The 27,564-nt window shown below is 42.8% G+C and overlaps 1 protein-coding gene across 1 annotated transcript; it reads right to left on the bottom strand.

Annotated features, from left to right (window-relative positions):
- Positions 1-2,877: 2,877 nt before the first annotated feature.
- On the bottom strand, positions 2,878-26,126 carry wnt6b (wingless-type MMTV integration site family, member 6b). The gene is made up of 4 exons (XM_005450404.4): positions 25,335-26,126; positions 15,719-15,939; positions 6,527-6,822; positions 2,878-5,397 (listed from the first exon to the last, which is right to left on the bottom strand). The coding sequence occupies exons 1-4, from the start codon at positions 25,412-25,414 to the stop codon at positions 4,936-4,938; spliced, it is 1,059 nt and encodes a 352-aa protein (XP_005450461.1). The 5' UTR covers positions 25,415-26,126; the 3' UTR covers positions 2,878-4,935.
- Positions 26,127-27,564: the final 1,438 nt, after the last annotated feature.

The following is a 27,564-nucleotide window of genomic DNA, read 5'->3' as shown; positions in this document are numbered from 1 at the left end:
CTGTTTGAATTTACTCTGTTTTTGTTTTAATCATTATTAATCAGTGCTATGAGTGAAGTCTGTCAAGACAGACGAGATGGAGTTACAAAGAGGACCAACTTTCTGCTCCAAGTGCGCCATCTAGTGTTCAAACACCAGAGTGTGCACTGTTTAGTTTTCCTGATTTCCTCAGTCCTGCTATGCTGCATTACAGAAACACTAAACCTTAGTAGAACTGCATGATGCTGCACAAACACTAAGCTGGAGACGGGGGATGTCTTGGGATTTTGTTGCTCGTTCCTCTCCCTCATTAGACAAATGGAAAGGATTCTGTGTATACTGATCACAAGTTGCTAATATACATGTTTGAGCACATTGCTAACCTGCTTCCCATCAAGGCATTTCATGACTTTTGTTGTACAAACAGCCGTGTTTATTATCTCTGTCCTGGGAGAAAGAGTCCTGCCTGGTCTTCACACAGGACCCGACTCTGAGCCAAGGCAGTCGGAACAGACACCAGGCCCCTTCTGTCTCCCACCAACTTCTGGCAGCCATGTTTTCACAACCCAAGATAACAGAGAAGAAGGAGAAGACAGGGGCAGAGAGACGGTAACAGAGTTTGATAAATGGCACACATGCAAGCAGGAGAGTGAGTGTGTGAGAGATGAAGAGCGAGAGAGACGGAGAGAGGAAGCAACAGAGATGCGGGACAGATGTAGGGAGATTTAGGGGAGTGGGTGGTGAAGGAGCGAGATGAGCAAAAGATACATCGCGAGGTCATCTTAATGTTTATCCACCCACTACAATGATGTGGGTCAATGAGTGTTTCTCAAGAAAGAAAGTGTTGTTTTAGGGTGTTGCAATGATAGCAGGTTCCATGAGAAAAGCACACATAATTTCTCATATAGTATATTTTTCAAGGAGTATAGGGTCATTTTGCCAAAATACTTTTTTTTAAAGGGCGGGAGAGAAACCACTCTAGCAGAGCTTTATCTGACAAGGAATTTATTTTTAACATAGCACTCCAGTCACTTCATGTTCAGGAACAACCCTGAGCAAGATTACTCATGTCACGCGCTCTCGATGTGTTTAGCTGTACAGTAAATGTCGTTGAGGAGTCCCCAGGCGAGCTTTACCTAAAAGGTGAGTAAGTGATGTGCACAAAATGGTCTATTAAATCTCTGAGCACTGGCAGCCTAGTTGGGTGGGCTGTGGGACTTAGGCATCACCTCCAGGGCCTGCATTAACTCATAAAGATCACTGTCTCTCCCAAACACACTGAGACTGTGCGTGCAGATTTGTGCATTTTGAAAGCACGATGAATGCTGTGCGTATACAAATAGGTTTAGTGAGTTCAGTTTGCTTTAAGTATGTTTCTCTGCGTTTCTCCCATTCCTGTAATTATGGCTGTTGGTATCAGATGAAGCCCCACACAGAGCCGATCTCTGGATGTGCCCTTTGCGTAAGCAACATCTCGCTGCTAGATTGATGGAGGACCGGAGGAGAGTTCACACAAATGGAGGAGAATTATAGTGTCGAGTTACCTCCAAGTTCTTTTTCTGTGTCGCTTTCTTACTTTTGTTATCTTGTTTCAGTCTCTCCTTTCCCTTCTTTTTTTCCTCTGTTCATTAATTTTCCCTCGCTCATCGCTCATTTCTCTACAGCGGCCCATTCATTTTGCATTTTTATGTAATCTCATGCCTCCAAATATCTGTTTTACTGCAAGTAAACACTCATTTTGTGTGCTAAATGTACGGCAAATAAGAGCAGCAGACCACCAAGACTCCATTGTAGCAGATAAGCAATGACAGGACACTATTTATCTGAGTGATGTATGGGAATGACTGTCTGCAGAGTAACACTGTCAATCCATTAACAGTGGCAACCCCTCATTAATGCTTTGTGTGTGTCTGTAAGCACTTAGCATCAACAAAACTCGTTCCCGTGAGGGAAGATGTTGCAATCTGAAGGCACTGTTTCATTCAAAGGGTCACATGGAAAAGTACACCCGTTCTAACCTGGCTACGCACCCGTGCAGACGCGCGCAAATGGACACACGCGCTGACGAAGACAGACGCATGCAGCCACATGCGCACAGATGTCGACAGGCAACTTTATTTATACCAATGCTCCAATAAATCTATCTGCTCATCTGTCTATTTTCTCTGGCTTTGGCCGCGCTGCTCTGAACGCCAGCGCAGGTTTAATACAGGAGGACGAGAGGGCAGAGCAGTGTGGACGGGGACAGGAGGAGAGACGAGCGCCCCATGGCATTTTCTTCCTCTTGGCTTACCTTTCCATTTCTTAAACACAACTTCTGGCCCGAGTTTTTTGCACCACCAAATTCCTGGAAAATATGAACTTGTGTCAACTTGTACAGCTCAAACTAATACAGGCCCACTTTTCTTTCTTTCGTTTTTTGGCCTCCTTGTCGTCTCATTTCTACAGAATAAATGCCCCCAAATGATATATACCTCCTCTTTATGAGTACCACAGAGCATCTAATACAAAGGGTCAGGTTTAGTGAATCACTGATGTGAAAACCTAACTTGACCTCATGCTGATGTAGAAACAGAGCTTGTAAAAGTCTGATAAACAAGGTGACAGACACCCAAAGCAGTGACATTAGTGAGTATAAATCCCAGGTTTGTGCTGCTTCTCACAAAATCTAGTGTTCAGAGTGAGAGACTGGGTCCAAATAACACACTTACATCACTGTAGAAGGAAAACATCAGTAAGATCTATTTTATTGCGTGGAAATACCGAAACTAAAAAGTGTGATCATAGTTTTAATAACGAATTTGTCCAACTACATACAAAGTAACTTAATTATCAAAAGGAATGATAATATATCTGGTTTTGAACGGTGTCTTTAACATCAGTCACGAGCCACTTGAATCTCTTTAGGCATTCATGTTTAATGAAGTTGCAGTGTAACATCCAAGTATGCAACCATTTCTGCTGGATACAGAGATGAGGAGCAGATGGAAATCAAAAGCAAAATAGGACAAAACTCACTTAAATAAATGACTGATGAACGAGTCTGAGCTTTGCTGGTTAAAGATGGGTCGAATTATGTTACAGTGACATCGCTGAAATGTTTTTAAAGATTTATGTTCCCACCAAACCTGATTGGAAAAGTGTTAAAAAACTGAAAAAGGGGAAATTCTCAAACCAACACCTGTGGTGATAAGATGCAGCATCAGTGGGTGTGATGCTTCATTTACGGGCCTTACTGCCGTGCTCTGGCTCCTTTCACACAAAAACACTAAGGACTACTGTGACAGCTGTTATCATGACCTTAAGTGGTTAACATTAACTACAAAATGGACTTACAGAATAACCATCAGTTAAGTTGTAAAAGTGTGTCACACAGCAGACAATAAAAGTGACGAGGAAGCATCCAGAGGTGAGCCATGATACACCGCTAAAACCAGCTGACTCTAAATTATTGATGGTGAGATAAGATCCTGCGTATCCTACACGAAACCTCACTCAAACACAAAAACCTTAACAGAACAAAGTGAAGCAACGTTGTGTTATAGTTCAGTATACTTGCTGTGCAAAGCCGGATAATAAAAAAGTGTAAATGAGATGATATGATAAGTTTATGGGAAACGTATTTCTGCTGAAGAGGAACGAAACAACAGAAAAAGGCCTCGTCTGTGTCGCGCAGAGACAGAGGGGGTGTGCTTTCAGTAACCAGCATACTGCAGTTTAACATCAGACAGCAACTTATAGATATATACACTGAAGGATATGATGATAACTGGCCAACCTACACAAACACAATAATGCACACCTTCTCTAACACACACACACGCACGCACACACACATGCACTTACAGTATCAAATAAAAGCTAACATCCAAAGTGCATTATTATTATTATTATTATTATTAGCCCTGTATATCATAATATATAAACAAAATGCATCATATACATTTTTTTGATAACAAAAAAAAGGTTTCTATTTTGGTTCAGGAGAAACAGCCGACCAGGTTTTATTGCCAAGCTGATGAGGAAGTCCGTGGCAGCTGCTGTATCCAAAGTGCTTCTGAGAGACAGACAGAAGCAAGTAGTCATCATATCTTTATATAAATAAGAGTCTCTGCTGGCGAGCCAAGTCCGCACCTGTAAAGCATGGTGTTAACAGCATCTTTGCAACTATAACAACGGCTTACAATTTCCCTTTTTTGCACTTTTCATGTAGTAGCAGAACAACGGGTCAAGACCAGCATCGTTTTGTTTTCTTACTATGTGGATTCGCTGCAGTTACAATAACTGAGACACAGGTTTTGGTAAATGCAAACTCAAGAATATGATTACACTTGTTAAGACGGAATATATATGAAAGATGGGTGTAGCCACCAAAACGTTCCCCATTGGCATGTTCATATGGGGGTGACTTGTCACTCGCAAAAGGACCATGTCCTGCTTTACTGTCAGTTTTACCTGAAATGAGCCCATCGTTTACAAACTGATTGAAGAAGACTTGAAAACAGCAACCAAGTCTATAAAGTCATTACATACAGGGGAGTTGCCCCCTGCTGAGTTTTGGAATTAAAGCAGGTTTCAGACACTTTTGCATTTACTTCACTCTTTAGATCCGGAGGCTACGTCCATCTTTTATGTCAAGTCTATGAGCATTACACCGTTAGATAACAGCAAGTCTGTGAGCACTGGAATGGAATATGGGCCATAGTGAGGTCCTTAATCTTCTTACTACCCTGCAGAATAAAAGCAATGTCTCCAGTTAAGCAATGTTGTTGAACTGCAGGTGGAAGGAGGATATGGCATTGTTTCCATTGTTTCAACTTCTGACTGAGCTTGATAACCATGAAACTCGAGATCCTCTCCACCTTTCACACTATCCAAACTAAAGGAAGAACTTCAAAAAGTAACATAAGTAGTTGTAATTAACAAAGTAATTTGACTACTTTAAACTTTAGTTCATCAGTGACAGAGACTAAGCTCTTTTCGAACCATGCACTTTTTGCACTGGACAACACAACACCAGTGGAAACGGCATAAGCAGTTCTCCTCAAACACCACCGTCTCCTCCCGGTAGCCTCGCTCGCAGCACAACAAATCACAGCCGCTAATGTCCATGGCCGTGCTGTTGCATATACGCCCCTTTGTTCCCAGCGACCCTGTTTTTCGATTTGCGAGGCAGAAATCCGGAGACTCGTCCGAGTAGATCAGATCCTGCTTGTCCGGAGGTTTGATATTCTGGCCCACAGGGATCAGGGTCTTGCCGTCATTGCCGCCCATCACCTTGGAGGCGCCGTTGAATCGCTCCAGCAGGCGGTCGCCGACTTCGCGGAAATGCGGCATCTTTTTCCAGCACGTGCGCAGTGTGCACGAGCCTGACAGTCCGTGGCACTTGCACTCAGTCCTCATGTAGAGCTTTACTGCCTAACGGGGGAAAGAGGGAGGAGGGTGTGGGTTTATGGTTTTGGGTGGTGCAGGGGAAAAGAGAGGTGAAAGAGGACAGACAGGTGAAAAAAGAGAGAAGAGGAGAGGGTTTATCAAGGAGAAAGAAGGACAAAAACAGTTAACTTGTACCCTGAAGTGAAGCCGAGCTGCTTTTGACAAATGACAATTTCGCCAAAGAAGAATTTATTATTGTGTTTTCATGATATATGACAGACAAAGGCCCTGGATCACACACACACACACACACACACACACTGATAGATAGGTAAGATAAAAGCAGACGCTATTCAGAAGGAATTTAACTCCCCAGCCCCCCTCTCCCTCCACGTTGCCTCTGGCCTTCCTACATCTAACAAGCCTTGACAACAGATCATTCACTTATAATGCACATAATTAACCCATCACACACACACACGCACACGCACACAAATGTGTATAAAAGTAGACATGCATTCATGCACATAAACAGACATTTGGGCGCATCGCAGCACGCTTATTTCTCAACCTCTGGGAATTTGTGTGCAAGTTTCTTCCTATGTTCAAACAGTTTGTTCACTAATGCTACAATTGGACTGCATCCCAAAAACCCTCCTCTCTTCCTCTCTACCTGCCGCTGACCCCAACTAAAGTGAACTTTATAATTCTGTGTTGCTTGTGCATCTGTCAACAATTCTGCAACGAACTCGAACAGCGACAACGCTGCACAAGGAAATGTGATCTGGAAGATTTGCCAGCCTTCTTCTTATAGACGAACACCAAACTAAACTTGCTCCTTCTTCTCCCGGTAGCACGTTAAGACCGTCATGGTCGTAATTCACAACACAGAGGAACTTTTAACTTCTACAATGGTAGTAGAAAGGCTGCCTCCGAGGCTTGAAAACAAAGCATGTGGCACGTTCTTCTTTTTTTGTTTCAGAAACCCGATTCTTGTTAGAATATCAGCTTACGGCACGACACAAATATGGCTGGAGGCGGCGGCTTTCTCTTTTCGCATGTTAGTGGAATGGAAAAGAGCATTCCGATGGACAACCGACACCTTTGTCGAACTTTATCAGCAGGTGAAACGTGCATTTTTACTACATTTGAACAGAATACAGAAACTGCTTACCAGTCTGCCAGCTTCGTTATTGTGCAGGTCGACGAGCGTCCTGATGTCACTCTTGCCTTTCCTCCTCTTGGCATCCATAAACTGCTTTGACTTTTCATAACCAAACTCCACATCATCTCCGCAGCCCCCCCACTCCCACTTGACCCCGTCCCCAGAAGAGGACGGCTTCGGAGGCGGTCTGTTCCTGGTGGCCTCACAGCCGCACTGCAGGAGGTCTCCCATACTGCAGGCCTGCGTCACAGAGTGGGTCACGCCAGCGGCTGTGATGGCATAAACAAAAGCTGTCTCCCGGATATCTACAGTAACAGGTACAAGCAAAAGAGGGGGTTCAGGTTACTGAGTCTGCATGCAGCATTACAAAAATGCTAACAAAGAGTAATTCCACAGATATCTGATGACATGTGATGACTTTTACCAAAGTTTGAAGGAATTTATAATAATGACAACTTATACAGCCCCACTGCAAACATGTAAAATACAGGATTGTATAAATATACGCCATACACATTTTCTATTCTAATTCTTCTGGATGTGAGTTTTAGATTGAATACAGGTGACATCGGTGTCCTTATAGTACGCTGGCATCAAGCATTACAGCTCCTGCTGATCATTTTCTGCTGCAATGGGACAGTTCTCCTCATCTTCAGTCCCCCTTTCGCAAGATCTTCCCCAGGGGACAATTCTCTGTGCCGTTTCGATCTCAGACACACTATACTGCCAAAAGTATTCTCTCGTCTGCCTTCACACGCATATGAAGCTGAGTGACATCCCATTCTTAATCCACAGGGTTTAATGTGATGTCGGCCCACCCTTTGCAGCTATAACAGCATCAACTCTTCTGGGAAGGCTTTCCACAATTTAGGAGTGTGTTAATGGGAATTTTTGACCATTCTTCCAGAAGTGCATTCATGTCTTTATGGACCTTGCTTTGTGCATTGGTGTGCAGTCATGTTGCAACAGCAAGGGGACATCCCCAAACCCACAAAGTTGGGAACACAAAATTGTCCAAAAAGTCTTGGTATGCTGAAGCATTAAGAGTTCTTTTCCCTGGAACTTAGAGGTCAAGCCCAACTACTGAAAAACTATCCCACACAATAATCCCCCCTCCACCAAACACAGTGCAGTCAGACAAGTACTGTTCTCCTGGCAATCACCAAACCCAGACTCTGCCAGATGGTGACTTGTCACTCCAGAGAACATGTCTCCGCTGCTCTAGAGTGCAGCGGTGGCGTGCTTTCCACCACAGCATATGACGCTTTGCATTGTGCTTGGTGATGTAAGGCTTGGATGAAGCTTGGAAGCCCATTCCACGAAGCTTCACTGTTCTCGAGTTAATCTGAAGGCCACACGAAGTTTGGAGGTCTGTAGCGACTGACTCTGCTGAAAGTTGGTGACCTCTGAATACCGACGGCAGTAAGTGTTCATATATGGGTGATTCTCCGTAAATACAGAGCTGATTTTGCTGATAGGTAGTAACAAAAGTACAATCTCAAATCTTATGTCTCTCATGTAAAATGCTGGATGCCATAAAACTTCATTTGACTCCACAAACCTGACCAGAAACACTTTGGAAACCTGGCGTCCAACTTCTTTGATTCTGATGGTTGCTCAAACCTCAGCTGACAGACTTGCAACAAATTTATAGAGATAACATCGCACCTGATACAGAGACTTTAAAAGCCTTACATACATGTAAGATATGTGCATGAAGCCATGCTCTTTGGGTCGGATGAGTTTAGTTTTTAAGTCCAACCATCCAAATTTGGGGATTCACAACAGCATTTACCTTTTTCATCAACTCCACTTACAGGAAGTCATCCTAACAGTGGAAATGTATTCATGGATAAATAGCTATTACACATTTGGACACATATTTTTCATTAAGTGGTCAGTATTGCTCCACAGTCAGCTGCAGGACAATAAAACAACAAGCATCCCTCCAGACATCTGTCTCTGAATCCCATCCGTCGATATCTCAGCCCCATGGAACAGGATAAGAGCGCTTCTCTCTCAGTCCTGCTCTATTACTACAACTGAAGTGTCACTGGCTTTGTGGTGCTGAGATGATGGCTATTTCTCTCTCAGGCCAACATAATCGTACACACAAGCTCTCACACACACCACAGCTGCTGGTTTATTTCGAGTGCATGGCTTAACACTGCTGGTGCCCAACTACAACTGCAAATTGATCGTCTGTCTCCCCCCAGGTGCTTCAGCATTTCTGCCACCCACAGATCAGCGTGTCTTTATCCGGGGTTAGAGCAGCTATTGTCCATCACCTGACAGAAAAAGAGCAGCTATAAAAAATTGCTGTGAGCTAATGCACGCGAACACTGCTCTTATTCTTACTTTAAACTGAATGTTTGTTGAAGAACAAACTGGAATAAAAAAGATTCATATGTTTGCCTGATTTTTTTTTATGGCAAGCAATAACAACACACTGATGCTGCTACCATGTAGTGTGCAGCCAGAGCCCATGCAGCTCACTGCCCTGTGAGACCGACCTCCTCTCTGACCCAAAGAATACTGCATGTAACGCTGCTGAACAGACACGTTCCTTCGTTACTCTGAGCACTCTAATTACTTTTATGCAACCTTACTGCTTTTCTTTTTTCATTTTTACTAGGAGCGAGTCGTCTTTAGTGCCACATGAATGATTGGCCTTCTGAATGTCGATCTTCAGGAAAGAAGAACAAAACCAAGCTTTTACAGTTGAACACGTTAGCAGGACGGCGAGGTAATATTATCATAAGTTAATGGCAACACACGTCTATATGTGATATTTACTATTTTAGCATGTTAGCAAATGCTAGCTGATGGGGATGCTATTCTGTTTGGAGGTTTCATTTCATCTGGTTGATAATCACAACTGGGAAAAATCATATTTTAACCTCTGTATGCTGAGTTCACATGAAGCAAAAGCATTTTTATTTCTAGGAGCTGGAAGGCAACGGCTGTGCAGTCACCACTATCAACACTGCCAACTCTATATCGCATGATTCACTGAATGGGATTCATTAGGAATGGTAACACACACACACACACACACACACACACACACACACACACACATAAACAGACTGGGTGGCGTGCGACAAAACCTGCACACCCCAGCGAGCCTTGATATCAATACCAGCTGTAAGACACAGAGAGATGTCTCCAGTGCAGGCACACTCGTAAAAGTTTGTGTGTGAAAAATATTGTTTTATGCAGTTTGAAGCATTTGACGTTTCACAATAGTTTGCTCGTCTTCAGTTATGTGAAGAGCTGCTGTGGAAAATATTGGAACCAGCTCAGTGAAGCTGAGAATTAGATATGTGAGGCGGGACATGCAGCATTTGTACCAGTGTCTGTGTGTGTGTGTGTGTGTGTGTGTGTGTGTGTGTGTGTGTGTGTGTGTGCTACAGGCCCCTGTTACAACTTAAGCAGACCACACCTTTTTGTTCCTACCATTCGACAGAAGGTTATAACTGCAAACGTACTCAAATTAAAATGTGTCATCTCTAAAGCATCCCTGCAACTATTTAGAAACACATGTGTGAAACAGCAGCACTTAAATCATTAGTACAATATGGTGATAGCAACACGTGCTGTGTCCAAACAAGCCGAAAGGCCATCCAGATGTCATCAACTGTGCTTGCAAAGCACGACGCTGAGCAGAGGAAATCTCCACGGCAAAAACTGAACATGAAAAGTGTCGTTTGACATGTTTTTCACACATTTCAGTTTGAACTAGCACAAGGCAAAATATCCTCTCTGTAAAAATGAGCAGACAACATACATTATGAGGGGGAAAGCAGGAGGATTAAAGGAGAAAATGAAGGGAGAGAAGGAAAAGAAGCTATCAAAAATTTGATGATTTGAGGCACCCTGTTTCACATTTTCCTCGCAGACATGAATTCCAAACAAATTCCCTGCCACGGTGGGTGTCTGGGCCTGTCTACGTCTGCTTCGATTTCAAAAAAGTCCTTCTGCAGGATCTACCACATATTATTTTAATCACTTTGTCATCTTTTAGAGGTCATCATACAAACATGATAAGGTACGTCAAGCAAAGCTTAAAAAGGATTAAGACTTCACGCTATAAGAAAACGTTTGTTTAGGTGAACTGTGGTCATATCGAGTGAGTTTCAAAATGATAGATCAGAACCTGCTCATAAAAGAAAAACTCTGTCAGAATTTACCCATGAAGTGATTCATACTTTTTAAAAACAAGGAACACCCAGATGGGACAGTTTGAGGAGAGGTGGGGAACTGATATAATCACATATGGTGTGTGGAAATTAACAGTATCTATAAATCCAAACACTGCGATATCAGAAGAGATGAGTTGTATGTTGGGGCTGGACAGTTCTCACTCTCACAGGAGGTCAGAATGCTTGTTTCAGGCCCCTCTTCTGTGGAACCAGCTCCCAGTCTGGATTCAGGAGACAGACACTCTCTCTACTTTCCTTTTTGCTAAAGCATATAGTTAGGGCTGGATCAGGTGACCCCGAATCCTCCCTTAGTTATGCTGTAATAGGTGTAGGCTGCTGGGGGATTCCCATGATGCACTGGGTGTTTCTTCTTCACTCACCTCTCTGCATTGAATTATTATTTATTATTATTCTCTTGCTCTCTTCCACAGTGTGTCTTTGTCCTCTCTTCCTCCTGACAGATGGCCCCGCCCCTCCCTGAGCCTGCTTCTGCTGAAGGTTTCTTCCTGTTAAAAGGGAGTTTTTCCTTCCCACTGTCGCCAAATGCTTGCTTGTTGGGGTTCTCTCTGTATGGTTAAAGGTTTTTTTACCTTACAGTATGAAGTGCTTTGGTGTGACAGTTATTGTTAATATATATATAAATATATAAATAAAACTGAATAGAGTTTAACTGATGTAAACAAATACATTTACAGCTCAGAACAAATACATTCAAAGTGACGTTAAGTTAAGTGCCTGACTGTGAAAGGTTTCTTTTCCTACTTGAAGAATTTGCATGTCAGACAGAAAGACAGCAGCGTGCCAAAATGTCTCACACTTGAGTGGACCTGAGCACAACCCTAGGTTTCCCTTTTGTCCTGCATGTCATATCCAAGAAGGGCTTGGTTTTATAAAGGCTCATTAATGTTAAAAACACTGACAAGAAAATAAAACATCCTGAAACCTGTGTATTCATTTCAATCAATCAGCACAGACCCTACGACTATCGCATAAATCAAATCTGAATCAAATCTGTGACTCAGCCTAAAAGCACCATTAATGAGAAGGTCTGAACATTTTTACATGATTGACGAGCGGCTCAATTAACGTGCAGCCCCAAAGCAAGAGGCCTTGGTTCGTTCCACAGGACAGAATTTCACACACAACTTTGCACACACAATTTGGAATATCTCTTATGTGATTACCAGCATCAGTGTATGGGGGCTGGCTCGCACTGGGAGCCATGCTGGCTCCATTGTCTGTATGTTTTCGAACACAGTGGAGATAAAGGAAGAGAGGATAATAAAGACTGATGTCAAGAAAGCAGAAGTCTTTGTTTGGGAGATAAGTGTATGTAAAATGTTTATGCCCCAAGAAGAAAACAATCTGATGCACATGCAAAATGAGCCACTGGGACACATCCACACTCTCAACTCTTCATATCACATGCTCAAATGTGGCAACGACTCTTTAACACATTTTAGAGCCAGTTTCTACAATTGCTCAGTACTGCTGCAGAATCCCTTTTTTTTCCAAAGACAGTGTTTGTTGTGCTTCCTTTGTCTGTATTCTGTACAAACCCTCTGAAGCTGAGCATTATCAGCAGTCTCAGGTGAAAACAGTTCCACAGCATGCAGTTCATCTCCATACTGTGGGGAAATGCAGAGCGATTCCCCACAATTACAGGAGACGATGCCTCAAAATTTCTATAAAAATAACTGAAACTAAATCCAGTTTAATCTGCAAGCCTTAAAACGGGCAAAGATCTAGACACAACTTGTGAACCAGTCTGTGGTACTTTCCCAGTTTGTTTGTTTTTGCCAGGGTTTATCTCATGCACCCACAAGTCTCTCAAAGCCCATGTCAAGAACTGCTGACAATGCCAGGACAAAACTTTTTTAAGACAACGTGGCTCTTGTTGTGTTAAAAGATGGTTTTTGTACCCTAGCAGCAAACAAACATTTACCTGTGGACACATTCACTAACGACCGACGTAAGGAGGGAGGTGAGGTAGTAAATGTTGTATTCACTTGTCTTCCAAGCCAGAAAACAGGCCCGTCTTCTAGTCCTGTCTAAATTTAGACACTAAAAGCCTTCTGGTTAGGTTTTGCAACAGGTGTTCTGAGTTAAAATTCAGCGTTTCACAGCATTAACAGCATGCTGCAAGGCAACCTTTTCCCATCTGCAAAAAGCTTTTCCTTCACAGGGACCTGGGACCCCGCAGAGCACATCTGCCTGTGATCCTATGATGCCGATTTCCCATGTTGAGTGACTTGTAATGAAATTAATCAGAGCGCCCTGCACCTGATACAAAAAAGGTGGCCAATATGTTAAAATACAGAGTATACAGTTCTTGACCGAGCTTCAGTCTGTGATGAGACGGGAGTGAGGACAGGTTGGCCCTTGTGTCAACGTGTTCACTCATTCAGACGTCTCGCAGTAAAGTTTTGAAATGGCAGTGTTTCAGTAATGTTGTGAAATCAGCTAAAACCCCTATTATATAAACACACACACACACACACACGCACACACACACACACAGACACCTTCAGTGTCTCTCTTCCATCTGCTGGCTTGACGCAAATCAAAAAGTAAACATTTGCACCATGGATCCTTAGTATATGTGTTGTTTTCTTTCCATACACCCAGAAGTACAGAGTAATAGTTTTCATTATTATATGCACACACACACACACACACACACACACGCGCGCGCGTGCTGCTGCACAGTTATTAATACAAAATAATTAATACAAAATAATAAGCTCTTATTCCACTGACTGCAGCTACAGTCGTTTCTTTTTCCCCCAGAGAGTCATGTTGACGTACAGCAGCGATGCTGCTCAAGATAAATCCTTTTCACAAACACAGCAAGAAATACACAAATGCCATCACTCAGGTCTTTAAACTGCTGTTTAGACTGTTTGCTAAACAGGATTAGAAGCCTGTTTAACTCAGTACAGAACAGTTAGTAAAACACCTTTCCACTGTACACGTGAAAAAGGACTCTGTTGCAGCACAGATGCATGAAATGTGATTAGTAAGAATCATTAGCATTGGGAGAAAACTCACAGTACTGAACAGTGCCCAGTGAGTCGGCTGCTGGAGTAACCATCGGTAAAACAAAAATATAAAAACTAAGCGAATAAAGCAAATAGAGACTGAGGAAGACAAAACACGATGCATGCAGTGAATCGCTGCTTTTTTAGGGGGAAGATGAGTTGGCTGCCACAAAAACAGCAGCAGAGAGTGACACAAAATGAGACATGCAATCAAAGGAGTCGAGGCAGCTTCCCTTTTCAAACCCTTTTCAGTGCTCTGCGCTGCTGTTGCACGTGAGCTGACAGAAATCGTGCAAAATGCAGCCTTCATTTTTCTGCAAATAAAAACTCGCGTCATGAAAGTGTTTCTGTAAGAGTGTGTTGTTACAGAACTATAGAGGTCAATGAGGTTAAGCAAACCACTTACAGCCAGAGTACATTAAATATGAAGGCACTTTTATTTTGACATGTACTGCTACTAGTCTATGATAAACAGCCATTTAGAGCAGATCCAGGTAATTGTGGACAAAGGCTTTAAAGCAGGGGAGCACTTTGGCCTCCCTTATAGACAGCCAGGAATTCATGATTAATTGCTAGTCTGTCTCCTACCGGTAGATTCTTGCCCTTTTCCCTCTTCTCTTCCCTTCCTCTCTCCTTCTCTCTTTTTCTCCTTTCTTTCTCTGTCCAGGACACGAACAAGACTGGTGTCATAAATTCATATATGAGAAAAAAACAGTCTTTGGTCCACCTTCATTACTTACTGAAAAATGGCTTTTCTGATGTCACACTGTTACTGAGCTGTAGAGCTTAACAAGAGAAGGTATCGAGAGCATTATTGCATCTATAATTATAAGTTATTAAAGTTAAAAGAAACATAAACGTCTCCCAAAGCACAAACTGAAGTGCAAACTTATGTTTCACAGGTCGTCTGTGTTGATTGTAGGGGTGAGTAAACATATTTGACACATCTAATGGGTATTTGAAATCTCTCAGCCGTGTAAAATGTTAGTTATTTTGATTTTGTCTCTGCTGAAAGGAACAAAAATGCCCCCTGATGCAAATATTTATTGTGTTTACCTTCATCTAGATGGGACGCACTTCTTGCTGTCAGGCCACATGAAAGCAAAAGTGCTCCAAAAGGGAAACTTACTGGATTTTAATGGAGATCTATGACAATCATGCAGTTCGAGTATGTTACTATCTAGAATTATGACACATCAGAGCCAAACTTCATTTTGCACATCTTCCCCCAAAAACAAGTTTAATGACATGTTTGGCACATTGTGTTTCCTTTGCTGTAAATGAATAATACATGTGCCGTATTTGTTAACTAAACACAAAGATAAAGGTCCTCTGTAATGCAAGTCAAAGGAGAGACAAGAAACTCTCTATGAATCTAATCAGACAAGAGAAAAAACCAACACAGTAATTGCAGAAGACCCAGCAGTGACCCTGCATCAGTTATATTACAGACTTCAAAGAGTTGGAGGAAGATGTCAGATCTTAGGAAAGATGTTAAGAGAAAAGGCATTCTTAGCTGATCATTTCAGGCATGCCCAATCTGATGAAGAGGAGAGTCAGTCAAGTGTGAATACGTCTCCTCAGACATACAACAGCTGCCCTTGTTTGTTCGAGTGCCATCAGGCAGGCTTCTGACCTCAAGTTGATGCAAGGACACCGGCTATAACCCTAACCCAGCTGAAGACACGACAGCTTCAGATTCTCGATAGCATGATGATCCATCAGCTACGTACAGAAACAAATCTCTCCACTTTTTAAGCACCCCCTGACCACATTTAACCACACGTTCACTTTTAAAGGTGCTGCTTGAATTCAGGCTTGTAGCTCCAGGTAGACATGAGAGTGATTGAAATCTTCTTATTTAACTCATACGTGCATACTTCCAACTACTCCTTCAGACTGTATGCATTTTACTAAGAAGAGGCAGACAAAGTTTGCTGAGCATCGTCACTCACCTTGTTGAAGTATTTTCCCAAAGTATTTGTGGTGGCTGGTGCAGTTCCATCTGCGGTACCTGAACTGGTACTGGCACTCCCGGACGCCCAGCCTGGCTCCTTTGGCCACCTCGTTGATGATCTCGGGCTGAGTCTGGCACAGCTCAGCCTGTTTCCCCGCCAGGCGCTTTGCCTTCCTGCAAATGCTGTTGGGGTCCATGACCAGTGGACTGCCCACCGCCCTGTTTGAACAATGTTAGAGAAGAAGAAGAAGAATGGTTTCTAAGCAGCATTATAACAATGGAGAGTTCACACGGCTTAGTTTGTCACTCGGGAAACTCTGCAATCATCAGTTGAAGAAGATTTTTCTTTGGCTCCTCGGCTCGCCAGCTCTACCCACCACATCTCAGCCATGCGACAATGTGCTTCTTGAATCAGCACGTGGGAGACAACAGCATAGTTTCCCAGAGGAATCCTGCCTCTGATGTCAGATTGGCAAGTTGAGATTTTGTTATTGGACTGCGCTCGGAGGAACTGTGCGGTCCTCAAAGAGTTGGAAGTCATGTAGTTGGATGGCTCTTTACAGCTGATTTTGATGCTGCTTAAGTTGATTTTGGTAAACCAGAAGGCAGTCTTTCTAGATTTCCTAACGATACAGCCTCTCTGTAGATTTTAGAGACGTTAAGAGCTTTGCTGCTTAAACCACACAGAGTCCTCAAAGCAGCGCTCCTTCAAGGAATCTGCACATATTATATTACAGAAAAGAAGAAGAAAAAAATGTTTAAATGTGTGGGAAAATAAATCAAGCTCGCTTCATGAAGTTTAAATATTTAAAACATTAATATGTATATACATATTTCTTGCATTTGATGAATACAACTGTGATGGTCCTGAGCAGCTTTGACAGATTAGTGTATATAATACAGATAAATAGTTTATTCTAACTCTTAATGGGAAAGGGGGAATTGGCTCTGCCACGTGGAATCACTGCCAGCATTTGTGGACACTTCAGTGTCACTACAGGGAAAGTGACTTTATGAGATGACTTTACTTCCACTCTTTGCTTTTCTCGTCTCTGCCTGCTGCCAATTTATCCTATGTAGAACACCTACTCCATGTCTCCTCTGCATCTTTTTCATGCTTTTTGTCCCTGGATCCCAGCAGATGTGATTCATAAGTTGAGGTTTTACAATTAAATAGGGAGGGAAGCAGAAAGCGAGGGCGAGGAAAAGGCCAACCCATAGTTTTCATTCAGCCTCGTCCCTGTTAATAGCACCTCCTGATATCATTCATCTGCCTTGAGAGTTTGTTTTAAGAAGCAGAACAAACACTCTCGCCAATTCTCTCCGCTGGCGGTCTGATACCCAGGACACGCTCCTGCGGTCGTTCCTGCTCCGTTTGCATGTTTTTGTCTATTTTTAGATTGATATAATAATTTAGATGGCAGGCTAACATGTCAGCGGACGACAGAATTAAAAGTACCTTTCATACATAAGAAAGCTCGTGTTAGCCTCTTTGCTGAAAGGCAGGCCTGGAGGCAAAATGACCTAATACGGTACCGCCGGGACTTTGTTACGTTACAATGGCAGAAGAATACATTTCTAAAGCACCTAATCCCAAATAATCATCCATTATACAGAGAGCACAATGGGAAAAAGCCGAATGTCATGTTATACGCTGAAAGTGCACTGGCATGCCATCTACACACAACTGTGGGATTCTTCCATTTCTTCTGTGATTACTTCTGATTAGTGTGTGTTGAAAACACTGCTATGGAAACAATGCTGTATTTTCATTACAGGTGTTCTGTGTAAACAGTGTAGCTGTGAGGCTACAATGAGTGTTTGTGTGTGGTGATCCCACAGATAATTGAAACATACAGACAGTGTGTAGGTGTTAATTACCAGGTACAGGTAAAATACTTAGCAACATACACTCCCTCCCAAAAACCACTTATTATCTACCCACTGCCACCGGGAAGCATGTGTGAGAGAGCGAGGAAGATATAAATGTCACATTTATGTCTATGCATGCAGGTGTATGTCTCTGCAGTCTGTCTGGGCTTACGTAGCTGTGAGAAAGGGAAGAGGCTCGTTGGTGCGTATGTCTGCAAGAGGGCTCGTCGCGTGCACGCGGCCCGCTCTGTCAGCAGCTCGCAAAAACCAGGGTGGTTTTTATAATGGGAGACCCGTAAAACTAGTGAATGCACTGGAGTTTTATTCTGAGTTCTGTCCACGGCATACGAAAAATACACAGACAGCTGGAGCCTCACAAACAAATATATAGATAGATATCGGGAGAGAGAGCCAGAGAGAGCCAGAGAGAGCCAGAGGGGCTAAAAAGGAAACTCGATTATTAAAGGATAAATTTGGCACCAGGATCGCTCGTTCACTACTACATATTACTCCACCTGACACTCTTATACACGACACTACTCCATGCATTACATGCTAACTTTATGAAATGCATTCATGTTATTTTCTTGTCTCCCCTGTGAGATCAGGGCTGATGAGGAATTCGGATGGAACTTGTCAACCCTGTTGCTTTCCCTTCAGTGAGTCTTATCACATGATATATGACATAGTACGATTTTTGTAATATTTGATCTGTTTAAAAAAGCGTCTTGTCTTTTGTTCTCTCTTTGTGCCGCTGCTCACAGCAAACCAACACGAGGCAGTCTGCTTTGTACTTGTATTTATACACACAGTGAAAAAGTGTTTGCCTCCTTCCTAAATTCTAACTTTTTAGATCATCAAGATCATTTTAAAGTGGAAAGAACATAACTGGAGAAAATAAAAAATGCAGTTTTTCAATACTGATTTCTTTATTATGGGAATAAAGTTATCAAACCTACCTGGCCGTGTGGGGAAAAAGTAACTCTCCCTCTTGTTAAATCCTGAGTTTTCTTTGATTAACCACATTTTTTAAAAACTGAGATCAATGTCACAGCAACCTGGTTATTGCCAGATCTGTTGAATTAAAAAAAATCACTTAAATAGAATCTGTCCGACAAAGTGAAGGGGGCTAAAAGATCACAAATAGCAGCAAGTAAGTATTACAAAGTGATTTCTAAGCCTTTGGGACTCCAGCGAATCACAGTGAGAGCCAACATCCACACATGGAGAAAACTTGGAACTGTGCAGAAACCTCCCAGGATTACTCCAACACACATCCAGGAGAACCCGGAACAACATGTAAACAACTGCAGACCTCACCAGGCTCAGGTCAGAGGTCATGATTCAACAATAAAAGAACAAAAAGAAGAACACAAAGACTCGTCCCGCATATGACAAAAAACATCTGGGTGATCTCCAAGACCTTTTTAAAAAATATTCTGTGGACCAACGAGACAAAAGCTGAACTTTGTGGAAGGTTTGAGTCCCGTTACATCTGGCATCAGACATTTCATAACAAGAACATCACAGCAACAGTCGAACACGGTGGTGGTCGTGTGATGGTCGGGGGCTGCTTCGCTGCTTCGGGACCTGGACCACATGAATTCTGCTCTCTAGCAGAAAATCCTGAAGGAGAACGTCCGACCATCAGTTCATGACATGAAGCTTAAGCGGACTATTGCAGCAAGTCTAAAATGAAGGTTTTCAAATGGCCGAGTCAAAGTGTGGACTTAAATCAGACTGAGGTGACCTTAAACAGGCGCTCCTGTAGGAGGCAATTACTGTTTCACACAGAGCGGGCAGGTTTGAATAGATTCTTTCCCTTAATAAAAACTGTTTACTTTTCTTCTTTTTGTGTAATATAAAAATGTATTTGATGATTCGAAACATGCGAGTGTGACAAATTTGAATAAAAAAGTAGCCAGGAGGATATATACATATATGTGTGTGCCTTTAACACCTGTGAGCTCAGACTTTGACTACTGTCTAAATGGTCGGTCTGACATTTTTATGCTTATGCATCCATTTATCAAAGAGATACCTCACCATCTATGGCAGATATGGGCATCTCAGGCAAACAGCTCTAGCTGTGAGCAGAGCAGCACCTCCTGCTCTATCCTTCTGTTTGCCAGGGGCAGCCAATCACAAGAAATTTGCCTTTGAGAGAGGCTGGCCTTAAATGGGAGCGAACAGCTTTTTATAGAGCGCAAATCAACCCTGAGTGGCAGCACGAAAGCCCAGTGTGAGATAAATATGGATTATTTTGATAGCAAAGCTCCTAAACTAAGCTGGATATGAGAGATAAAGTTCCCCCCATGCAACACAGTGCCGTGTTCAGCTGCATAACAATCGTTATGGTATACCTTACTATAATTATAATAATTAACTAGCTCTCGACAAGCAGAAACAAGCCCCGGCACGACCTAAATAGAGAGTCATTACAAAGCTAAACTTAATTTAACTCGAAGCTTTTGCAAGTTTTAACAATTAGGAGCGACATAAATGGATACATCAAAGCGCGATCGTGCAACGCTGTGACACAGTAGGAAGAAATCATGCCTGAATTTTGGCTGCACATCGGTTGGGTAATGTGGGCTCATCAGACTTAGAAGTTTAGAAAAAGGGCACGAGGAGAGTGGGAATGATGGAAGTGAGGTGAACTCAGGTGGAAGAGCACATTGCTGCAGATATACCCAAAAATGGGGTGCATTAATTGAATGATGGGATCAACGTGGTGTAAGTGCCCGGCATTCTTGCCCTTGTTTGGAGACTGAAACATTATAGTGTGCGTCCGTGTGAGGAAGGGGAGACTCTGGAATCGCTTTACCGTGGATCCAAAAAGTGCAAAAAAAAAAGCAGGAAAAAAATGTTTGTAATGTCACGAAAATTGCTTTGGAAAAGTGAAAATGATCCACGCAGGTGCACTTACAGTGCAGACACAGATAAAAGCTCGCATACACGTCCAAGTAGGAACTTCAAAGCCAGGCAAGTAATCAGATCCTCTTCATGCAAAGTGCCACTGTTCTTCAGTCAGTCATTTATGATACAGCTCCTGAGCAGATAACGCAGTGCAAAACACTGAGAGGGAAGTTCAGTCATTGATAGTATCAGCAGCTTTGAGGAAACACTGTCTCGCATGAACAGTTCTTCTTGAAGATAAAGAGCCGGGCACAGGCAGAGAAACGCAGCAGACGGAGATAAAACAAGGCTGAGAATCACAAGTACTCAAATCAAAGGCACTGATAGGAAAACTATCACTGCTATGACAAATATTCAGCTGGTCCAATCATGAGCTAAACATTTACAGTTTGTCTGCAGTTTGGTCACGGCGGATTCTTTCTTTGTACTCTTTATTAGAAAATAGTGTCAGACATGATCAAAGGTCTTGGATTGATAGTTTTTCACAATGGCAACAATTATATAATAATTATATTATTTTTAGGTCACAAAGAGATTCAACACTGGCACTCGTAGAGACCTCATATCTCATTAAAGATCTCACGCCACTGTGGAGCTGTGCTGTACTGGGCCTTTCTCTTTTTTTCACTCCACCCATGAATGAGTGAATTTCATCCCTCCTTAATCCCTCAAGTATGCTGCAGATGAATACAGTCACGACAAGCGCTAGTCTGAGACGCCGGAGCGAGCGAGACAAAGGGAAAGGGTCGGCAGGAGTGTAAAAATGGAAACAAGATGCTGGGCTTCGTTAGAAAACAAAGACAGAGGAGGAAACGGTTCATATGTGATGTAAATGTGTGCAAATTCAAACATGCTGTTCCCAAACTCAATTTCAAGACGAGCTCCTGGTTCTCGGCTTCGCTGTTTCTCGGACCTTTCAGCCTGAACGTGTCGATCGCTTTCAAACACGCTCGATCCTGCTGACATGCTGGCGTGAAACGAGCCTGAAACGATGACATTTGCTGCCATAAAAAGTTTCAGCACTCATAATGTAAGCAACGGCAATTAAATGTGACCAGCAGGAAACCAACAACACCGCGCTAATGTCACGAGAAAAACATTATTCTGGTTTAACAACAGTGGCACACCCAGTGACAATTAACAGACACAGTTCTGAGTCAAAATATGGACATAGTCACATGACTGCATGGAAGAGCTCCACAGTACTCATATGGAAGGCAGATCCTGTTTGTGTATCACAGGCATGATCACACATAAAATAAAACTTTAGGGCAACTAAACTGTCTCTTTCCTTTTAAGAATAACGTCCACCATCTAGAGAAGCGAGCTGTGGTTGCCATAGTGACATCTGTCAATAAACTAAGCCAATGTGTGAAGATGCTTCTGCCATTTCAGATTCAGATCTTTAGATCAGATCAGTTATTCACATGTCAAAGTTTAAGTTGAGAGAAACAAACTTTTACCATGATATTTGACTGAAATACAGGCAGCAGATTAAACGTCTGTAAAAGGTTTTGAAGGGTTTGCTGCACAAACGGTTTTTAAGAACAGGCTGACGGGAATCAAACCCCCGTTCTTATCCGACACCTGAATGTGTAAGGCATCAAAGTAAATAACAGCGCCTGCTAACATCAGCACGGTATTAGTTGGTATCACTCCTGCACATATGGCTTTGTGTGCAGGTATCACCTGATTAAATCATCATAGTTGTGCAGATCACACACAAGAATGTTCGCAGATAAAATAGTCCGCATTCAGATGGGGAATTGTCATTTCCCGGACTGTTACCCAGGAAACCTGCGTCTGTGTCCCATCTTGGACGATTAGTCTTACTCTTTTCTTTTTGAGTTATCATTTAGATGTTTGTTTAGGCACTAAAAGTGCTCAGCTTGGTTAATTATGTCGGACAAATCTGTCTGTAAAGGTAGTCTAAATTCATTTTTGTCTTTGGAGGTGTTGTTTGCCTGATTTGAGCATTAATCAAGGCAGTGATGACACATAATGAGTTCCATTAATTGGGATAGCAAATAAAGTGTATCTTCAAAGGTATTCTTCCTGTTTTTAAGGAGGTCCTAACATGCGCCGCTTAATCGTAAATTCGCTCGTCTTCCTCGATTCTTGGATATTTAGACATTTCTTGGACGGTCGTTGCCCTCTGCTCTGCATTCTTCTGATGTTATAATATACTGCTGGCCTGAATGTCTACAAAAATATATGCTGAAACACACACATAAACAATTTGATGTCAGTTCTCTGTTGCACATAAAGCCAAACCCACATCGTCATTTAATGTTTATCTTAACCCATCTGCCTGGTCCTGATTACACGTTCAGCTTTCAGCCCAGGACCCGAGCAGACAAGATAAGATCTGTTACAATGAAACTCTCTCGTGGTGATGATGGCAGTCCTCACTATACATTTCTTGCGAGTATGTAAGAGTGTGTGTTTGTTTGTGTGCATATGTGCGTATATATATATATATATATGTATATAGTCACCATAATGTGTGACTGAATAAGTATGTCTGTATATCTTGGAGTGCATGCAGTGCTGACACACACACACACACACACACACACATGCAGTATGTGTGTGTGTGTGTGTGCACCTGTGGCACACTCAGCGCAGGCTGTCCGCCGATTCAGGACTGTGACACACAACAAAGCTGGCCCTGCTCAGCACTGCAAAACTAGTATAGGAGAGCAAAGACATTCCTGACTCGTGTCTGAGTCTCTGAGCTTTGCTCTCTGCTCTCAGGCCAAATGATTAGAGCGCTTTAATCAGCAGAGGCACTGAAAGGACAGCTATCTCCCAGCATTTCATCTCGCTCACTCTTCGTCTCTCACTGCAGCTCTCGCTTTTCCTTCATCAACAACCTATCTGTGTGATAGGCATTTTCCTTCAAAAGACAAGTACGGCAAAAGACATACGGAGACAGAGACATTCAGAAGGAGACAGAGAAAGAGAGACGTACGATGGTATGAACAGCATCTTTCAACAGAGAGAATCATTGTCCTGGCAGACAGGAGAGCAATCCACAGGTGTGGTTTCGCTGCTCCACAGTTGGCCACACTGTGTGTGTTTCTGTGTATGTGCTGGTGCATATGTGCCCACTCATTTGTGTGTGAGTAAGTGTGTAAGTGGCCCAGAGAGCGAGTAAGAGAAGATGACAGCGTATGTCAGTGGGGATAAAAAGGAAGTAGCTGATTTCTTCAAATTGATTCTCTTCATCTGCAGTCTTATTTAAAACAAATGTCCCACGCTGCCAGCCGAACAGTGACATCAACATCACCGAAATGCAACACAGGTCAGAACTCTTTCGCTTACTGATTTGCACTGAGATGAGCAGATTTAGCCCAAATAAAGCGATGAATTCACGGCGATGAAACAGACTGCTGACCCTGTACGGACATTGTTTTTCTCTCTTTCCTTCCACAGCTGGGTACCAGCACAGTTCAGCAAAAGATCAGCACTTTTCTGGCTGGCATTCACTTTGCTGGCTAAATAATAAACACTCTGTTTTGGCCCTACAGACACACCAAGCCTAAAAAAGAACCTCTGTCTCTTACATTACAGGAAAACTGTGATGTGCCGGTAAATGAGACGGTAATGAAGATGTATACGCATTATTGTTATTAACCTGCATTAATAGTGTGAGCTGACATCAAATTACTGTTTAACACATTAGTTATTACAGTAAAAAGAAAAAAACATGTTAAAGAAAACATTGTTGGGCTTCACGGTGCAGCGCCAGACCCGACTGAGACATAGCTGTATGTTTATGATCGACTCGAAAACACACAAAAACACCTTTGGGCATTTTTAAGATTGTGGACACGCGTTGTACTGGATGTAAAATACCAGTAACACTTGAACCCATTCTCTCTTCTCCCTCTTATTTTCGCTCACTTTCACAACTGTAACAGATACAGTGCAGCCTGTGGATAGACAAGCAGAGACTCTTATGTTTTATTAACAAAGGGAACTCGAATTAATTCAGACTATCTTCACAGATTACCTTCACAAACCTATTTTTCTACAGTAAGATGGAAAAATGGCAAAGTGGAGGAGCTTTATCTACCAGTCATACAAGGACATAAACTCACAGAGCTTCCATGACACTACATCCCACACTGACCTTGACTGGGCTGTGAATGAACAGTGGGAGGATTCAAGTGGAAAAAAATCACAAAGCTGCACATTCAAACACTACAAAAGTGTGTGTGTGTGTGAGAGAGACAGAGAGCGAGAGAGAGAGTTTGATTCCTATTGAAACAGTAAGACAGACCCTCACCAAGAGAAAATATTTTATCAGCTGATCTGCTGTCTGTCTCTCTGTCTGTCTGTCCAACTGTCACACACCTTGTGGAGCTGAGCCTATAGGGATTGTTTTATGATGACATATCCACTGAGCCCAGAGGGCCACCTGACATTCCTCCCTCTGAACTCTCTCTCACACACAGACACACACACATACCATCAACACCACATCCACCAATCTCCCTGTCCTCTCTATCACTGCAGGCAATGAAATGCACACACCTCCCTGTCTTCTCTTCAGGTTTAGTCTCTCACTCTGGGAACACCTTTGATTGTTCTTGAGCATTCTTGGGTTCGGGTAGTTTGCTGGGAAATGTGCTAATCATTAATCACTTATTAATGTTATGCTACTGCGCATATATATTTATAGCGACCGTGTTCATTTAGATTTAAAATAAATAGGAAAACCGGGATTACGCACCACCGTGAGCAGAAATCACGCGAAGGTTTGGGTTGACGGGAGACAGACAGCGAAAAACACGTGGTAGTAAATGCAAACTCACCACCACAGTCCGATGATATTGACTGGACAAAGCGAGATAAAGAAGAGAGCCAGCTGGATCCGCGAGAGACGAGCCGTCATGTTGAAATCCTCAAAGAGACTCCCCACCAAAGTTCAGAGTGACGATCTCAGCCAGCACCGAGTTATTTCTTAAATACATAGGAAGTCCCTGCTTGCTTTCTGCGGCTGGAGTCGGTGCAGGCGCGCTTACACACTGTCAAGAAAAGCGCAAAAATTCAACTCCTCGTCGGCCGTGCGCATCTTAATGCGCAACAAAGTTGGTCAAGAGGCTACTGAAGAGATGTCCGCTTTCAAAGGTGTGGTTAACCTCTTCATTGTCGTTTTGCCCCATCTGTCGCAGCACGTTACATGCTTCCAGGGCGGACCGAGGACGAATCCCGAAAGCACTCAAGTCTTATCTGACTGCGAAAAAGCTCCACTCGTGAGGATCCTCGGCTCTGACTCATTTTACTTTAAAAAACAAAAAACAAACTGTCATATCAGAGTCAGAGATGAAGAGGAGCGCTTACACACGTCTAACAGTTCAAATGTCTTCAGGCGCGGAGCCCCGCTGGCCCCTCTCTGCTCGCCCTCAAATGACGCCCGGATGAAGTTTCGGTAATTCTCGGTGCTCACCGGCTGCAGGTAGAGGCGTCTCTGCCGCGCTGGCTGTCAGTGTGGGCTCTTTGGATGATGAAGGCAGCAAAAATGCGCTCGCTCTCCCACCTTAGTGTGACGTCGCTCGGGGCGAAGCGAAATCCTCTGTCACTCAGAAAGGAGAGAGAACGAAACTGCAATTAGTTTTAGGAGGAAACGCGCACGCGCACAGAGAGGGGGGGGACCTGCCACGAGCCCGCAGTGTTTACGGTCACCCGAAATCAGAGCTGAAGGGATCACGGGGTGACGTCAGTACAGGTGCGATGACACTGCTTTGATACTTGTGCCAAAAGGTTATACCGCCATTGCGTGAATGTCAGCGTGTGTCTGACTTTTAAATTCACACTTTCATATTTAAAAATCGTTTAAAGCAAAGATTTGTGCTTTAAAAACTACAAACACATATCGCACGTTGTAAGTTATTATTAATATTGTGTATATTTGTAGGTACTTGCAAGTGTGATCACCTATCTGGCCAAGGGCATATCCATTGAAATTCAACACCACTGTGCTGCCCTCACACCTGACTTTGTTCCACTGCAGTGATGCAATCGGTCACAAGTTAAACACAGACTAAATCAACCTGACATGTACCTCTGTCCTTCCACAAACCATAACCCACACTTTCAATGCCACCACGGACGCTACTCAAGCAGCTGCGCGTTGGATTGTAACAATAACCCAAATTCATATTTTACTCATAATGCTAGGACCGCAGTCTGCAAACGATTCTGGCTCAAAGGGGCAAAAACAGTCGAAACTTTACAACTGCTGTGAAGCTTCGACTACAACACACATCAGAACACATCAGTGCATTTAAATTGCGTTTACATTGCACACCATCCTTTTTGGAATTTATTCCTCATTTTCCCCAAAATTTCAATCTGACGTGATTTTTTGTTCCAAAAAAAGAATAAAAAATGAACGTTCAAATTTATCAAAAGTAATTTTATATGCTTTTCCACACAGCGCGTCACAGTGTGGTAACACAGCTGAAAATGCGACTCTTAGAGGGACTCATCACCCACATTTGAAGCCGTTTAAATTGCTAAAACTGTGCTGATGTGCAAGTGATGTACAGATGCTGTTTACAGGTCCAAATGCAAACGTCCAGAAATTGCATTTACGCTTTGCTTGAATTTTGTATTTAAGATCATCTATAAATATGAAAAGCTGCACAAAATCAGAGCCCATCAACACATTATTAATTAAAAGATCAGATGGATTAACTCACAATGAGCAGCTAGTTTAATCTTCCTCACTGTGAGATGGGCAAAGAAAAGTTTCACTGTAACTGTTTTAATATTCTTAATGTTCACAAAGGAGACATCTGGAAATGCAGGAATGAACATCTCACACATTTGTTCTGCAGCTGCAATTGAGTTTTGACCCGTATTTATTGGGCTCAGACCACGTTGCCCTTTCATACTGTAATCCCATCACTGGTGGCAACAAGCAAAAGAAGAAGAAAGAGAGAGGGGGAATGAAGAGGGATTCCTGAAAACTGTAGATGCCCAAAGTGGGTCCGAAATTTCTCCCGGGTTCCTTCAGTAGTAGGCCGTCCTCCCAATAAC

Source organism: Oreochromis niloticus, linkage group LG16 (assembly GCF_001858045.2).
Source record: "Oreochromis niloticus isolate F11D_XX linkage group LG16, O_niloticus_UMD_NMBU, whole genome shotgun sequence".
Lineage (NCBI taxonomy): Eukaryota > Metazoa > Chordata > Actinopteri > Cichliformes > Cichlidae > Oreochromis > Oreochromis niloticus.
This window is presented reverse-complemented; position numbering and strand designations above follow the sequence as displayed.